We start from the raw sequence: 15,792 nt of genomic DNA on the forward strand, positions 1-15,792 counted from the left end.
GCAGGTGCCAGCTTTTCTCCTGCCCACAGTTCTGGCAGCATCCCAGGGCTCTGGGAAAATGCTTTCCCATCTTCTCACTGCAGCAGCCAAGCACAGAGTTGTCTGCTTGTTACTCTGAGCAGACAGAGGTGAACCACCATGTCCTCAAGCCTGTTACCAAAGTTAGTTGAAGTTGCTAAACTGGGCCTCATTTGCAGGACTTTTTATCCCTACTGAGTCACCCACCCATCCTACCTGGGGCGTGTTTTGCACATGATGCTGGTGTTTATGCTCCTACCAAAGCAGAGAATAATCAGGGGTGTGCCTAGACGAGCCCCAGGGCTTCCTGCCATGGGCCTTTGCTCTGCCCTGTCCAGTCTGGGAGCAGACAGACTAAATCATGTAATTTCCTCGTGGCCAGCTTTCTGTGCAGGGAGCTCAGACATGTGATGAGAAAACTTTGACGACAGAGCAAGGGTTCCTGCTGACTGGAGGCAACTCCTGCTCCTCTGAACTCCCACAGTCCACCTGTATCCTCCTGTGGGGGAAGGACACCACAATTAAAAACCTTTTCTCATTTTCAAAGCCAAGGATCCAAATTTAGAAAATTAAATGCTAAATGTTTTACTGGAGCAACTTGGTGTTAGGGGAAAATCATCTGTCTTGCTGCCTGGGTTTTGAGAGACTCATGATCTCCCCAGCTCTAATGCAACTTGTGGCAAGCTGCCAGCAGCCTGGCAGTGCTGGTGCTGTTGCTACATACCTGTAATTTCCTTAGACCAGAATTAAGCAGGAGAAATCTTGGTAAATGTGACTTGTCACAGTCTTCTGTGTCTCAGAACTGCACTGTCTGATGGGACTCTGCTGGACAGAACAGAACCTGGCCAGCTCAAAGCCTGTTGCTGCAGTCTGGCCTTTGTTCTGATTAAGAGGAGGAGGGGGGAAAAAAGCCTTTGTTGTGTTTGTGGGGCTTTCTGCAGGAGGGAAGTGAAAGGAGCTGTGAAACCTCTCCCTTCCTGCCCTTTTGACCTCCTCTGCTGTTGTGTGCCCTCTGCATTGTGCTGGCAGAGGGCCGTTCTTGCCAGCCAAGGAACGTGGGTGCCACTCCCTGCAGAGTCTGAGGTCCCCAGCACGTCACACTGTGCTCCCCTTGCAACACCAGTCCTGTGCATCCTGCAGGTGCTGGGGTTCAGCCTGGCCTGTGCTTGACCCTTGATCTTGACCCTCTTGGCAGGAGTGGACTGTCAGGGGATGGCGATGCCCGGCGTTCCTGCCTTAACCCCTCGGTGTCCCGTTCTCCCGGCAGGTCTCATCCTGGTGAACGAGCCCTACTACAACGAGGCAGGCTTCGACAGCGACCGGGGGCTGCAGGAGGGCTACGAGAACAGCCGCTGCTACAACGAGATGACGCTGATCCGCGTGGTGCAGTCCATGATGCAGCTGCTGCGCCGGCCCGTCGAGGTCTTCGAGCACGAGATCCGCGAGCACTTCCGCTGCAACGGCTGGCGCCTGGTGTCCCGCATCGAGTCGTGGCTGGAGACCAACGAGCTGGTGGAGCGCAGCCACGAGCAGGCCAACGGGGCAGACCCCGCCTCGCTGCCGTGCGCCGGCAGCAGCCTGGCCGAGAGCCCCGGGGACGCGGCGGGGGCGCCGGCGGAGCAGGGCGCGGCCGCCGAACTGTCCGACTCGGCGCTGGACGGGAGGGACGAGCCGGACGAGCCCGAGTTCCCCGGCACGGCGCCCGGCGACCTCCAACAGTACTCAGACTCGGAGAGCACGGGCCAAGCCAGGGGGGACCTGGCCAGAGACCGAACGGACGAGGGGAAGGCTGCCCAGGACTCTGCCTCGCAGCCCAGTGTGAAACCAAAGAAAAGGAGAAAGAGCTACAGGAGTTTCCTGCCGGAGAAGAGCGGTTACCCCGATATTGGATTTCCCCTCTTCCCTTTGTCCAAGGGGTTCATTAAAAGCATCCGCGGTGTCTTGCAGCAGTACCGGGCTGCCTTAGCAGGGGCCAACATCCCAGAGTGGACAGAGGACAAATAAACCATCAGGTTAGGGACAGGCAGGTGCAGGGGAGAAGGGAAAGCAGCAGAAAGTAAATTGGCAAATGCTGTTACCAATCAACTGGCTTCTCCTTCCAGCTTTTCTTCCTCAGCTTGGTTTGTTCCAAAGAAGGTGGTAGGTCTGATTGCTCCTCTGAGGAAAGGTTGTTTAAGCATGAAAAACTCTTTGCCCCCAACCCCTCTTCTTCCCCCCCCGTCCCATATACGTGCTCTTCTTGCAAGTTTGACCCTGCAATGGTAAGATTTGAGACCTGCACAGAAGCAGTCTTGCAGCCACGTTCCCTCTGCACTTTCATCTTGGGGCACCTTTCCACACAAGGACTCTTCTTACCCAGCGCTACACCCATCAGTTTGTTCTGGTGGGGTTCCAGCCAGGAGAAGGGATTGCTGTAGTTTCTGGAAATGAAGGGCAATGCCCTCCCAGTCTTTTATTTTTCTCAGCATTCCCACGGGTTCTATGAAGTCTACCCCAGCTTATCTGTACTTAGACATTGGATTGTGTTTGCATTGGAGTTGTCTACACCATACGGAATTGCTCTAGTCTTAGTTGTTCACCCATAGCTACGAGGTTCTTCCAGTCGGGATTGGTAGGCAGGGCCAGAGCTCTGCACTGGCACTTGTGCTACCCTGGGAGTGCTGCAGACTTTCCATCCAGTTCTGCAACTTCCAGGTCACTCTCCTGGAGGCAAGTCTAGCCATCCCCACTTCTTTTTCTCCAGAGTGAGGCAAACTTCCCTTTCCCCACCATGCATGCCTGTCTTCTAGAAATACATGGGATTCAGGGTTCTGCCCTCGTTACTTGCTTAGGTATCCGTGTCTTTTGTTCCCGGCCATCCCGGCTGGCACACAGCACTACACGCACCCCGGATCCCAGCCTCACCCGGGCAAGCAGCAGCAACTGATCCCGGGGCCTGCTGTAGGTCTGGATCAGCCTGGCGTGGCTGCTGCTCCCTCCTGCAGCTGTACACGGGTGCTCAGGAGCTGTGGGAGCCAGGGTCACCCCAGGGAAGCCGTGTCACAGCGAGGCCCTGCTGTGGCAGCCCCAGCTTGTCCCGGTTCCTGCGCTGTTACAGCAACGCTGGTTTGGGCTCTTATCTGCTCCTTCCCCTGCCAGCTGTTTCCCGTGGTGGCCTGGCTGTGGCCAGCAGCACTGTGGGCACAGCACCTCCCATCCCTGATCCCAACCACGGTGCTGCTGGGTGCTCTGGGAAACACCTGGTGAGGGCAGCCCGTGTTTCCCAGCCTGAGCTGGTGACTGTGAGCGCTTTGGAGCAGTGACTTGGCAGAGTCCCCTGGTCAGGTCCCCTTCCTGTCTGCACCTTCACTTGGGGCTGGGCAGTCGCACTCCAGCCCCGCTGCCTTTGCCCAGGGCTCAGGCATTGGAGGGGCACCCACGTAGCATCCATGAGCAGCACAGGGTGTCATTGTCCCTCAGCTGCACGGGGAGGAGTGTGCCAGGCTTCCCGGGGAGGAGTCGGGCTGAGCAGATGGCACTGCCAGAGGTAAGGATGGAGCCAACGCTCTCCTTTGCTCTTGCTCACTGTGGCTGAGTGGTTGGAAATGGAGAACAGTGGGAGAACCCAGCATGTTGGTGCAGTGCTTTTTGCTCCCAGAAACATTAAGGGCTGCACCCACCAGCCCAAATCCACCTCCCCCCAGCTCCTTGTGCTTTCCCACTGCCCCCACGATGCTCCTGAGCCAGGGGCTGGCTGCACAAAGTCCTCCTTGTGTCCCCATCCACCATTGGGCTTTTGGAAGACACATCCCTCTCCCAGTGCTCCGGAGGATGCAGGGCTTGGCTGTGGTGAAGAGCTGGGCTGCAGAGGTCTCCAGCCACTGCTCTGTGGGTGGATCATCTGCAACTGCAGCCCTGCTCCAGGAGCCCTCCCTGCCTGGCAGGAGGGAGGTCAGGCCAATTTGGGGTGCAGAGAGGGGCTGGGAGCTGCAGGCAGGGCAGGGCGAGCTGGAGCTGGAGCCATGGCCATGTTCAGGAGAAAATGGAGCCCTTTGGAGCACGGGACCATCTCAGAGGGCTGAGGGCGAGGGGTGAGGCCACTGCTCCAGGGAAAGGGAGGAGCAGGCAGTGAGGCTGATTGCAGGCACAGCAACGGTTCGTGATCCAGACACTGACACCCTCTGTCCCCAGAGCCAGGCTGCCCCGAGACCCTCAGGAGCAGGGAGGGAGGGAGAAACCCACTGGGGGTGGAGGAGCTGTAGGGTTCCCCCTTTCCCCTCCTTTACTCTGCAGCTCTCATCTCACAGGGCACGGGTCAGGCAGGCACCACGTCCTCCCCTTTGCCCAAAAAGTCTCTGATCCTACACAAAGAGCTTTTGCACAGGCTGGGCTCTCTTCGAGGAGGTGGATGTTGACCTTCTGGAAGGGGACACTGCTCACCCTGGCACCACTCGCTCTCTGCAGCTGTCCCAAACCCAAGCGTGCACAGAGGTTTACAGATTTTCTAAAGCTTTTGATAATGTGAAGCTCCTGGGTGATGAGGTTGGTGGTGAGCACACTGCAGCTATGTAATTTTTTGTGTATGTATGTAATATTTAAGGGTAACAAAATTTAAAAGGCTAAAACCTTAAAAAAAAAAATTAAAAACACACAAAAAAAGCCAAAGCATGATGCATATTGTTAGCCTTAAAACTGGCTACACGACTGTGTGATGTACAAATGAGAGCAGCCTGTAACGGTTTTAAGTGCTGGGGAGGGGGAAGAAGCATTACAAAATCAGTTTGTAGCCTTGATTCTGTACAGTATTTAATGAATAAAAAACAAACCTGACTATTGAGGCCATGCTTAGAGGTGTGTCGTTCACGTGCAGATGTGGATGCTTGGTTGCTTATGATATATGTATAAAGTGCTGTGTGACCATTAAAACTTTTTTTACCTGCAGATTTTTTTTGTTTGGCTAACCAAGGTGTAATAAAGGAGGGAAGATGACTTGCCATTAAATTTTGCCTCTGTGAGTAGTTCTGTGAGTTGTCTCTTTCTTTCCCCCACCGCCCCCTGCCATGCTTCTGGCACTTGCCCCTCTCTGGCGCATCCCTGTGCCAGCCTGGGGGCTGGACAGGGTCCCAGTGGCTGAAGCCGAGTCCGGAGGGATCCAGGCAGGTCTGGCAGGGAGGGGCTGCCCCTGTGGCTGTCTATAAACTGTTCCCCAGAATTCTGATTTGCAGAAGGCATCTGTCAGGCTGGGCTTTTTTGTTTTGTATGGTCCTCGCTGGCCCCTGGTGCTTGCGGGGGCTCAGCGCGGCTTCCAGCAGCCCCGGAGATCATGGGCAGACTCAGGCAAAAAAAAAAAAAACCTTTGTGGGAGTTCTGCCCGTCACCTCAGCACACAGGTAAGAGTGTGAGGGATGAGGGTGGACACAGCCGTGTCTGAACCCGCTGCCGGAATCTGGGGCAGTGATGTGGAGTCGGGAGTCCTGACTTACATTCTGTCCCCCTGGGGCCCTCCCTGGCTGCAGGCGCAGCTCGAGGTGCCCGTGCCCGACACGGGCAGGGTCTCGGTGGGCTGGAGCCGCTCGCAGCTCCCTCGGTGCCCTCCCCCCGTGCCGGGAGCGCGGGGCTGTGCGGGAGGAGGGCACAGCCCGTGCCTGCCGCCCAACAGGTTCTGGAGCAGATGGGGATGGCAGAGCTGTGCGAAACCTGGGAAATGCAGGGCGAGGGCGATCCCGGCCAGGCTGCCGCTGGGAGCCAGGCAGGATCCGGGAGGAGCCTGCAGGGAGCCTTTCAGGGGCTGCGAGCCTGAACGGCTCCGCTCTGCTCGTCTGTGTCCCTTGACAGAGACGGCTCTGAGCGCATCCCCTGCCACGGGCTCTCCCTCCAGCAGCTCAGCGGGGTTAGAGAGTTATTGCTCAGCCTGTTTTTACACCTGGCCCGATGCCACGGGGGAAATAACTTTATTTTGGGAGGTGGTTCCCAGCTGCTGCCTGCCCTGCTGGCTCAGGAACAGGGTTTCTCTCCATGATCAAGTGAGGCCATGGGGGGAGGACAATCGTGTTCTTCTTTCCCGGATCTGCCATCCTAATTGCATAGTTTGCAGTTGAATAAATGCAAACAACCATCACTGTTTACTCTTCTGCTTTGTACTTGAGCGCTGAAAATGAGGTTTAATTACTGCAATTTTATACCAAAGAGGCTGAGTAATCCCCCCCAGGCAAGCCCCAGGGCAGAGACCCGTAGCAGGGCTCCAGCTGGCCCCGCACAGCCCGAGAAAAGGGATGCAAGAGCCCCCCAAAGGGCCCCTGCTGCAGGCAGAAAGCCAAACCCAACTCTTACGACCCCTCCTTGAGCCTCTTTCATGAGCCCTTCCCTGCTGTCACTCAGAGGCACCGAACTTTCCCCAGGATGTCCCCAAGTGTCACTGCAGGCCTGAGCTCCCCGGATAGGATCAGCCCCCGGTGAGAGGCTGAGCAGGGAGGCATCACTGCACCCCAAACTCGGGGTGGCTGGTGGCAGCAATGCTCCGTGTCCTGCGTCCTCAGCATCTCCCCTGGGCCATGGGTGAGCCCAGCCCCTGACAGCAGCCGTGAGCTCGGATTCAAAACCCAGGAAGGATATTTTGGTTTGGTTTAGGGGTTTTTTTCTTTTTTTTTTCTTTTTTTTTTTCCTTTTTTTTGCAAACGCTAGATATTTATTTTGTATTTCTCACAAGAATAAACTCCGCTTCTACAGGAAGCTTTGGGTAGAAACATTCTTTAAAAAGTCGGTTTATTGTATTAGATCTATTGGTCCAGACCCTCCCTGGGGGTGGCGCTGGCTCCGGGGCGGGGACACAGCAATGCCACCGTGTGCGTCCGAGCCGGGGAGGGGACGGGGCTGTGCCGGCGCAGCCGCCTGGGGGCCGGGACCTCGTACCAGGACAAAACACGCTGGCATCTCGCCGGCACCGAGTACCTGATGGGGCTTGTGGCTCATCTTTGGAACAGCACCGGTGGCTGTCCCAAGGGGGGGGTAAAGCTAAGCGTGGGGGCAAGCGAGGGGATGAGCCCCACGCCCCCCCAAGACCTATTGCTATGGAAGGAGGGGTTCCTGAGTGGGAGGAAGGCTCTGCCACCCTGGCGCCGGGCCGTGCCGGCAGCTCAGCGCCGCAGGGAGGGCGAACGGGGGGGCTCAGGAGCCGCTGAGGACGCGGCAGAGGCGGGCGTGGACCTGGCCCTGCACGGGCTCGCAGGCCAGCGCCTCCCCATCCACTGTCATGATGCCCGCGGCCACCCGCGGCTCCAGGCGGAACGCCCGCACGGGGACGTAGCACAGGTGGGGACAGTTCAAGTCCAGGTGAGTCCCCCTGGACATGGCCAGGAAGAGCTTCAGCAGCGTCACGCGGCTGATGCCGGCCTTCATGTAGAAGAGGTGGATGCAGCCGTCGTGCAGCCGCGCCGCCGGCGCCATCAGCAGGTTGGTGCCCAGGTGGGACTGGTAGATGGCGTAGACCAGGACAAACTCCTCCTCGGGCACCACGGTCCAGTGCGGCGGCACGGGCTGGCCCAGCGGCGCCAGCAGCGCGTCGGGCGGCAGCGAGGCGGGCGCGTCCGTCCCCGCCGGCTGCGGGATGTGCCCGTTGGTGACGGGCGCGGGGGCGCCCCGGGCTCCCGGGGAGCTGCCCTGCTCCGCGGCCATGGGCAGGTAGGACAGGCGGCCCTGGTACACCCTGAGCTTGGCCAGGCACTGCAGCGTGCCCAGGGTGAAGCGGGCGCTGCCCAGCCAGCGGTACTTCTCGCTGTCGATGTCCACGTCCGAGATGAAGCCCCAGCCGAAGCCCAGGAAGGAGAAGAAGCGTTTGCCCGAGGCCGTGCTCAGCGACACCAGGTCCATCTGCGTGTGCAGCCCCTTGCACAGGATGAAGGTGCAGTTCGTCAGCAGCTTTTTCTTGGCAACGTGGTCGTAGCTGTGAGGGATGGAGAGGGTGAGTTTGGAGCTCAGGACACCTCCTGCTGCCCCAGCATCCACCTGCAGACCTCACCCTTGTGTCGTGGTTGGGACATGTCCCAGCTGGGTGACAGTGTCCCTCAGGAACAGCTGCTGGGAGTAGTTTTGCTGGGAATGGGAAGGATAACCCAGTTCCTGAAAGAGGGACCTGAGTCAGGGCAATCCTGGGACCCCACACCTTGGGATTGGCTGTGCCTGGGGTGGATCCTTTGGGTTAAAGCTTTACCAGTCTCTGAGCCCAGAGAAAGGGAGTGGGGGGAGTAGGACACACAGGGATTAATCCCCTGCTCACAGCTGGGCTGTGCTGCACAGCCTGTGGGGAGTGAGGACCCTGCCAGGCACCCCTGGGCATCCCAGCACCCTTCCCTGGGCTGGAGCCCCACACAGCCTCTCTCTTCCCTCATCCCCGCCTGGCTTCAGTGCAGCCCTGCAGGGGACAGTGGGTGTCCCACGGGGCTGGGACTCACCCTGCATAGTAGTTGATAGAGGCAGCCAGGGCATTCCCAGAGCCTCCTGGCAGGATACACAGCGGCTTCTTCATGGCCTCCCTCCAGTCTGGACGCTCCATCAGCCCATTCACCACCTGGAGGGATGAAGGAGCCTGTGGTATCCAATGGTCCCAGTGGCCCCTGCCCAGCCTGGGGGGAGCAGAGCCCAGGGAGCTCCTGCCCAGGGCAGGCCAGAGGCGATGGCTGCTTTGCTCCAAGCTTGGTGCCATCTCTCCTTTGCCATTGCCTGTCTGTGACTCAGAGCTTGGCTCCTGCCCCAGGCACCCCCTTCTCCCAGTGCCCTCACCTCGAAGAGCAGCCCGTCCCCAGACATGACCACCAGTGTGTCCCACTGCGACAGGTCCTCATCTCGCACCTTCTCGTGAGCGTGGTGGGGCCTTTCTGTTGGGGAAAGATTTGGAGCATCACCCTCCACCCCTCTGCCCTTCCTGCAGCCACCCCCAGACAGTGACCCCAGCCCCAGATGGTGACCCCAGCCCCAGATGGTGACCCCAGCCCCAGATGGTGACCCCAGCCAGGGATGCAGGAGGCAAGGCAGTCACTCCTCAAGTCCAACCTCTAGGACCCAGAGCTGTGCTGATGCACAGACTCAGAGGCCCTTGGAGGAACCCGTCCCCAAATTCCCATGGAAGGGAGAAAGAGGAGGAGGAGGAGCTGCTCATGGACTCACCAGTGATGAAGACAGTGGTGGCAATGTCTGCCTCGGCCAGCATGGGCTGCACCACTGCCTGGAAGTCATCAAGGGCACGGCCAGAGCCGCTCTGAGGGTTCAGCAGCACCAGCGCGTGGCAGGGCCGGGGCAGCACCCCATAGCTGTCACCTGGGGGGGACAGGGGGCTCAGGGTGCTGGGTTGTGGCCCTGCCCTGGGAGGGCTTTGCCAGCCAGGGCAGCATTTGCAAAAACCAAAAGGAGAAGGGGGACTGGCCCTCCCCCATCCTCACAAACCCCCTGGGCTGCATCTCTACCCAGAGGCAACAGGGGTGAGCAGGGACGAAGGGTCCCTGCTGGGAATGCTGAGGAGGTGGCACAGACAGGACACAGGGCCACAGGGTCTCCCTTGAGCTCTCCTGCAATCAGCAGAGATGTTCACACCCAGGAAGGAGCCCTGCAGCCCTCCAGCCATGCCACAGTGTGGGGATGAGAACTCCAGGAACCAATTCCCCACATGCACCCCGATGGAGCGGGGCCAGGACAGACAGTTGTGCTGGCAGACGGACGCTCCTGCTTCCCCTGCTCCCCACGGGGCTCAGGTTTCGCCTTCGAGGGCCTCGGCAGGGCTGTAATTACAAGCCTGGCAGGGGTCCCATCCCTCTCTCCCAGTTGCTTCCAGCCTCTCCTTCCCTAAGGCCAGTGGTCCCCATGCAGGGGAACAGGGGGAGGCCACTGAGCTTCCCTGTGAGGGAGGTACGGGGAGGAGGAGGAGGGCAGGAACCCCGGGTGCTGCTGGGCACCCCAAGCCCTGAAGGGAGGAAAGGCAGAGGTCTCAGGCTCCCCCAGTGCCTCTGGAGATCCCTGGCTCTGCAGGGGGGAGGCAGTTTTGGGGGTTGTTGGGGATGTCTCCACCAGCTCCGTGCCCCCTGAGCTGTGACCTGGGCCCAGGGGGCTGTGGGTGCCCAGCACTGCTGCACCTGCTGAGTCAGCAGGAAGAGCTGCTGAGTCAGGACAGCAGAGGCCTCTCCCAGCGCTGTCCTGGGCCAGGAACCCCCTCTGACCCCCATTGCACTGGGGGTGCCCCCACCTCACCTCCACACGAGCAGTGATTTGAGCTGGGGTTCTCCAGCTAAACCCCTCCTGCCACCCACCGTGGGGACAGGTGAGTGTGGGGCCATGGAGGACACCACCTGTGTCACCTCCCCTGGGTGACATCCAGCATCACACCACTCATGTGCTCCATGAGCTCCACAAGCTGCTTGGAGGGAGGTGGGACTGGAGCATCCCATCTCAGTGCCTGCCCCAGCCCTGGGAGCACACAGAGCTCTGCTGACTTCATCACCACCAGGATTATTTCCTGGCCCCACGGATGGACCCAGTGGTTCTGTCACCCTCCAGGACACGTCCTTGTCCCCTCGCCAGCTGCTTGGGACCTGCCACCAAGTCCACAGCAGAGATCTGGCTGTGAGAGCCCCACACCTCTGGGTGCTGCCCAGGGCCAGTGGCTCTCCTCACCACCACCCTCCCCAGCCCCTTATCAGTGGGCTCCAGACCCAGGGGCCAGCTGCCCTCGGGGAAAGCAGAGAAGCACCCAGAGCAGAGGCCACTCCAGCTTGGGTCAGGGACAACAAAAAGCAACCCCAGGTCTGGGCTGACCCTGCTCGGAGCCCTTTGGAGCTTTCCCTGGTCCCCAAAAGCACCAAATCTCCCACAAGCAAATGCAGACAAGTGCCCACGCAGGGTTTGAGCCCAAGCTCCAGCTGCTTTCTCTCTGGGGGACTTTTCTCTCTCTTTCCCCCCTCAGGCCCTGGTAATTGAAAAGCAAAAGCGAAAGGCACTTCAAAAGCCTAAATGCAGTTTTTAACCTCGCAGTGTTAACCAGGCACATTATTTCTCACACACACATGGAGCTGCAGCCCAGTCTTGCCTAAAAATCCTGCCCAGACCTGTGGATGCTGCCCTGTGGCCTCCTCTGGGCAGCAGGGAAAGGCTGGGACCCCGAGGATCAGCTCCTTGGCTGGAGGTGGAAAACAAACCCTGCTCAGGGCACAGAGGGATGCCACGGCTCCCTCCCAAGGGACAGATTGCTGGTGCCAGGCTCTGAGTAGTGACAGGAGTGATCCCAGTGTGGGACTGGTGACAACAGCAGCACCAGGCTCAGCCCCATGGTGGAACTGGAGGGTGCTGGATCAGAGCTGGAGCCCAGCAATGGTGATGCACGGGGAGACAGATTTCAGCAGCATCCTGACCCATCCAAGCCTTCCTGTTGCACAACACCGGCCAGTCCCTGGCATCCCAGCAAGATTCCCCTTCCCAGCACAGTGTGGTCGCTTTCAGCCTCAAATGCTGAGTGGAGCAGAATCTGAGTCAGCAGGAGGAAGGGGCTCCAGCTGCTGCCACAAACTCTGCTCCACTCCCTCTGCCCACATCCTCCCATGTGATGTGTCCTGGCTGTGCTCAGGCCAGGACCACACTGCCACAGCTCCGCTGTCTGCAGCCCAAGCCAATCCACTGCATCCCTGCATCCTTCTGGAAACTCTCTGGGAACAAAGGGCAAGCTTGCCAGGCAGAATAAGGCTGGGGCTGAGCTTCCTGGGGCTGGATTTCCCTTTTGGGACACAAGCCTGGGGGAAGTTTGTTCCCTCCTGGATAGATGCAGTTCGGGACAAGCTGCAGGCAGCCCCAGCTTTGGGGTTATCAGCTGCTGAGGGACTTTCTGTTTATCCCTTGGGGTGAAACAAGCAGGGGGAGTCATCCTTGCTGTAGCATTCCAAAGGGCTTTTATCCCACAGAATGCTGGAGCTGCGACAGCACCAGGATGGGATTGCTGGTGGCTCCCCAGGTCCCCTTCTACGGGGACAAGGTGACAGGACTCTGTGCACGGACTCAGGCTCAGCTTCCCAGCACGGCCTTATCAGCGCTGCCCAGGCCTCTCGGCCGCACGTGCGAGCGCAGGGTGGGGACCAGGGGCATTTTTATCTCAGCCCCAAACTGAGGGAGGAGGATTGCAAATCCTGATGGCCCTCAGTGAGAAAAGTGACTGCAAAATTCTGCACTGCCTTCTCCCATCCTCCTTCCCCCCGCTCCCCTGAGGTGCTCCTGCCCCAGCACCCTCGCACCGCCTGCTCACAGGACGAGGGCTGGAAAACGCTTGGAGACTTCCAGCTGCAGAGTTCAGGCTGGAAATAGAGTTGGGGAACTGGTTCTGCCCTTACCCCACTCCACTGGATTTTTTTGTAATTCTTTAGGAAGGGAGACACAGAGTTGTTTTGTAGCTGCAGGTCATGTAAAAAAAAAGAGTTGCATTTTAAAACCCAAGCAAGGAAGAGCTGGGCTGAATGTGATTTGACAGGATCCCTCTAACCGCATGTCTCTTAATTTCCAAGTCTGATCAGAGCGACTGGACAGCCAAATAAATGAAGTAGTGCATATAATTGAATCTCTGCTCAGATGTTCAACTATCTGCCAGCTCGCCCTGCCCTGCCTGCAGGAGCTGGGGAATGCGGCCCCCCAGCAGCACCCTCCCCTTCCAGACACTGACAGCTCCTGAGGGGAGCAGGATCACAAACACAGACCCTGCCAGGCTGCCCTGAGATCCCGCTGGACCACGGGGGTCCCGGGGGGATCTGCCTGTCCCCAAATCCCAAGTGATGGATGGGACCTGCTGGGGACAGTGCCTGGCTCCCGTCCTGCCTGCGTCAGCAATGATTACTTTTTTTTCCTTGGATCATGCTGCCCTTTGGAGCTTTGGAGTTATCGAACGGGAGGAATGGGGGGAGGGGGAAGGGGGTGTGTGCGAAGGGCCCCCATAGTGTGACCACATCCCTGCTGCCCCTTCAAATTAAGGGTGAAAGGGAAGAGAAACAGCCGACACCCCCCCCCACCCCCACCCCGGGGCTGCCAGCGGGAATGTCCCTGTCCCCCCAGACTCGGGGGAGGTGCGGGGAGGGGGTGTCCGAGTGACCCCACGGGGGCGCGGGTCACCCCCCGCCCGTGTCCTCCCGGTGCCCCCGAAACCGACCCCGCGCAGCGCCCGCGGCTCGGGCACGGCCGTCCCGAGCGAGGCCCGGCGGCGGAGCGACCCCGACCCCGACCGCGACCCCGGCCCGCCCCGGGCCCCGGCGGAGCCGGCCCCACGGGGAAGCGGCGCCGGGCGGGCGCGGGGGGCCCGGCACTCACCGTCCTGCGCGGGCACGGCGGGCACGGCGAGCTCGCGGATGCGGCGGCTCCAGGCCTGGGCGATGCGCAGGTTGCCCTCGGCGTCGGGGCCCCGGGAGACGCGGAAGGTCCGCTCCAGGCGCTGGCGGGCGGGCGGCCCCCAGCGCGGCCCCCGCAGCGGGTAGCACACCAGCGAGAAGCAGGCGGCGGCCGCGGCCGCGGGGAAGGCGGCCGAGCCCACGCAGTCGGCCAGGCGGAGCGCGGCGTCGGGACCGGCCGAGCCGCCCGAGCAGCCGCCGGCACGCCGCACCTGCAGCTCCCGGGCCGTCAGCGACAGCGAGCAGGCGGCGGCACCGGGGGCCGGCCCCGCGCCGAAGATGCCTTGGAGTAGCACCGGGCCCCCGCCGGGCTCCGGGGGAGCGCGGCGGCCGGCGGCCATCGGCGGAGCGGGCGCGGAGCGGAGCGGGAGGCACCGGGGAGCGCCGCCCGCCGCCGCTCGCTGCTGACGCCCGGCGATGGCAGGCGGGGCGGCCCCATTCATAAAAATTTAACCCACCCACCCCCCCGGCCACCTCTTCCCTCGCCGAGGGGGCCCGTCCTGGGGCTGGTCCGGGCCCCCCCTCCACCCCCCGCCAGCTGCCTCAGTTTCCCCAAGCGCCGCCCCGCGCTCCGGGCAGTTCTCCGCGGGGGAACCGGCTCTGCAGACGGGCGGGGGCAAAGCGACGCCGTGGGTTTTCCGCGGGTGGTTCTGCGCTGCCGGGGGTGGGTGTCTGGCGTGGGTGCTCTCGCGGTGCTGGGGATGGCAAGGAACAGACCCACGGCCACGCCGGGAGAGGGGAGGCAGAGCACCCGGCAGCCACCCCCGCCCCAGTTCCTGCACATCGTTCCCAGCACGGCAGGGATGCGTGCTGGCAGGTGTCCCTGGAGCCCCCACGTTGGACTGAACAGCGTTTCAGCGTTTTAATACCATTTCTGCATCTCTCCAAGCACGAGAGGAGTGAAGCAGGGGCCTGGAGAAATCGAGGCATGGCGAGGGGTGAGGACAGTTGGCAGACGGCGGGGGACACTTCCAGGAGGGAGGATGGAGAGGGATGATGTCCTGCCCTTTACTGGTGGCTTGCCATCAGGTATCCGTGGAGTTTGGGGGTTGCTATGGGCATGAAGCCCCATGGAGGGAGGTGGGCTGTGCTGTGAATCCCACCTTGGGGCACAGAGCTCTGGGGACAGAGCCCAGGGGACAGGTCTGGAGGGTGCCAGCAAGGCTGGGAGCTGCTTTGTGTTCACGGCAGCTGGCAAAAATCATTGACAGCAGTTTTTGCTGGCAACAGAACTGACCTCACCCTCCCAAGGGACTGCTGGGCTCCAAGGGGTCTGGCCCAGCTCAACAAGGATTTTTTTTTGCCAGCCAATTCCCCATGGCTGTAACTCTGTCCTAACCTTGAGCTTGCACCTCAGGGAGGCATCACTCCTCACACTTAGGGCAGTTTAATTAGCACTGAGCCCTCTGTCCCTGCTTAAACCTTCTGGAACTGGCCAAGAAATTGCAGGGAGGGCATGGGATGACCAGCTGGGCAGATAACATGGTTGATTTTGGTTTTCCTTGAGCAGACCTATGAGGAGAGCCATGACACAGTCCAGCGTTTGTAAACAGCCCCGAGGTTCCTCAGCAAGGTGTCATGGGAGGAAATAGCTGGATGCCGAGGAGTGCAGCGTCCTGACCTGCCCCTCACCCTTCTCGGTGACTAACCCGCTCCCAATTTCCGCTCAGGAAGGCATGAGTCGTGTTGGGAGGATGTGAGAGCAGCTGTCCCACTGCTCCTGGCAGGTGCCATGGGACGATGAGGCTGCTTTGGGCTCTGTCCTCACCATGCTACATCCGTCCAGGGCTCTGTGCCCCTGTGCCACAGGGATCCCCCTTTGTCCTGCCAGCCTGTGCTTAAAATAGGAGTGGAATGCCAGGCTGTTCTGGCCATGCTGGTGCTGTGGGAAAAGGGGCTGAGAGTGGCTTTGTTGTGAGGTGTTAGGGCTGACAATGGGTGCAGGAAGGGTTGGGGAAGGGCTGCGCATGGTGGGGATACCAAGGGCTGGGGGCTGCAGACAGGTTTGTTTCAGATGGGGAATGGGACTGGCACAGGCTCAGCCTCTGTGATGGCAGGGGAGACACAGACAGGGCTTTTCCATCTCACTGCTGGTCTGTGGGGACTTCCCAGAAGACTGACCTGATGCTGTATCACCCTTGGATGGCCACTCCATGCCGTGACCAGCGTGGTGGCCACCATCAGCCCCAGGCAGGACCCTTTGCTCTCCACAGCCACAGGCTGATTCAACCCGGTCCCACACAGACACCACTTGTTTGCCTCCAGATGTGATGTCTAACGCAGAAATGGGATCACTTCCTTCCCCGTGCTGATAACCAGTCGTTTGGGGCTATCTTAATTATGAGAGCCTTAACGAGGCCCCTCGACCCCAAGGGCAGCCCGAAGGGTGCTGAGCAGC

The 15,792-nt window shown here is 60.2% G+C and overlaps 2 protein-coding genes across 2 annotated transcripts in view; one reads left to right on the top strand and one right to left on the bottom strand.

Annotated features, from left to right (window-relative positions):
- The window catches only part of UBE2O (ubiquitin conjugating enzyme E2 O), a 62,079-nt gene extending 57,064 nt beyond the window's left edge, over positions 1-5,015 (top strand). The window contains exon 18 of the mRNA XM_063408972.1: positions 1,286-5,015. Within this exon, the coding sequence (XP_063265042.1) occupies positions 1,286-2,022 (737 nt within the window). The 3' untranslated portion in view covers positions 2,023-5,015. The remainder of the gene's footprint in view (positions 1-1,285) is intronic.
- A 1,727-nt stretch (positions 5,016-6,742) lies between these two features.
- Positions 6,743-13,846, bottom strand: SPHK1 (sphingosine kinase 1). The gene is made up of 5 exons (XM_063409984.1): positions 13,318-13,846; positions 9,157-9,306; positions 8,773-8,867; positions 8,445-8,560; positions 6,743-7,936 (listed from the first exon to the last, which is right to left on the bottom strand). Exons 1-5 carry the CDS (start codon positions 13,835-13,837, stop codon positions 7,162-7,164), a joined length of 1,656 nt encoding a protein of 551 aa, XP_063266054.1. The 5' UTR covers positions 13,838-13,846; the 3' UTR covers positions 6,743-7,161.
- Between the last annotated feature and the right edge of the window lie 1,946 nt (positions 13,847-15,792).

Source organism: Prinia subflava, chromosome 12 (genome assembly GCF_021018805.1).
Source record: "Prinia subflava isolate CZ2003 ecotype Zambia chromosome 12, Cam_Psub_1.2, whole genome shotgun sequence".
NCBI classification, from domain to species: domain Eukaryota; kingdom Metazoa; phylum Chordata; class Aves; order Passeriformes; family Cisticolidae; genus Prinia; species Prinia subflava.

Excerpts from the sequence above, each read along its gene's own strand:
- SPHK1 (XM_063409984.1), bottom strand. The coding sequence starts at position 13,837 with ATGAATGGGGCCGCCCCGCCTGCCATCGCCGGGCGTCAGCAGCGAGCG. Across the intron at positions 8,868-9,156 it reads CACCACTGTCTTCATCACTG|AAAGGCCCCACCACGCTCAC; the intron begins GTGAGTCCATGA and ends TTTCCCCAACAG. Across the intron at positions 8,561-8,772 it reads GGGACGGGCTGCTCTTCGAG|GTGGTGAATGGGCTGATGGA; the intron begins GTGAGGGCACTG and ends TCATCCCTCCAG.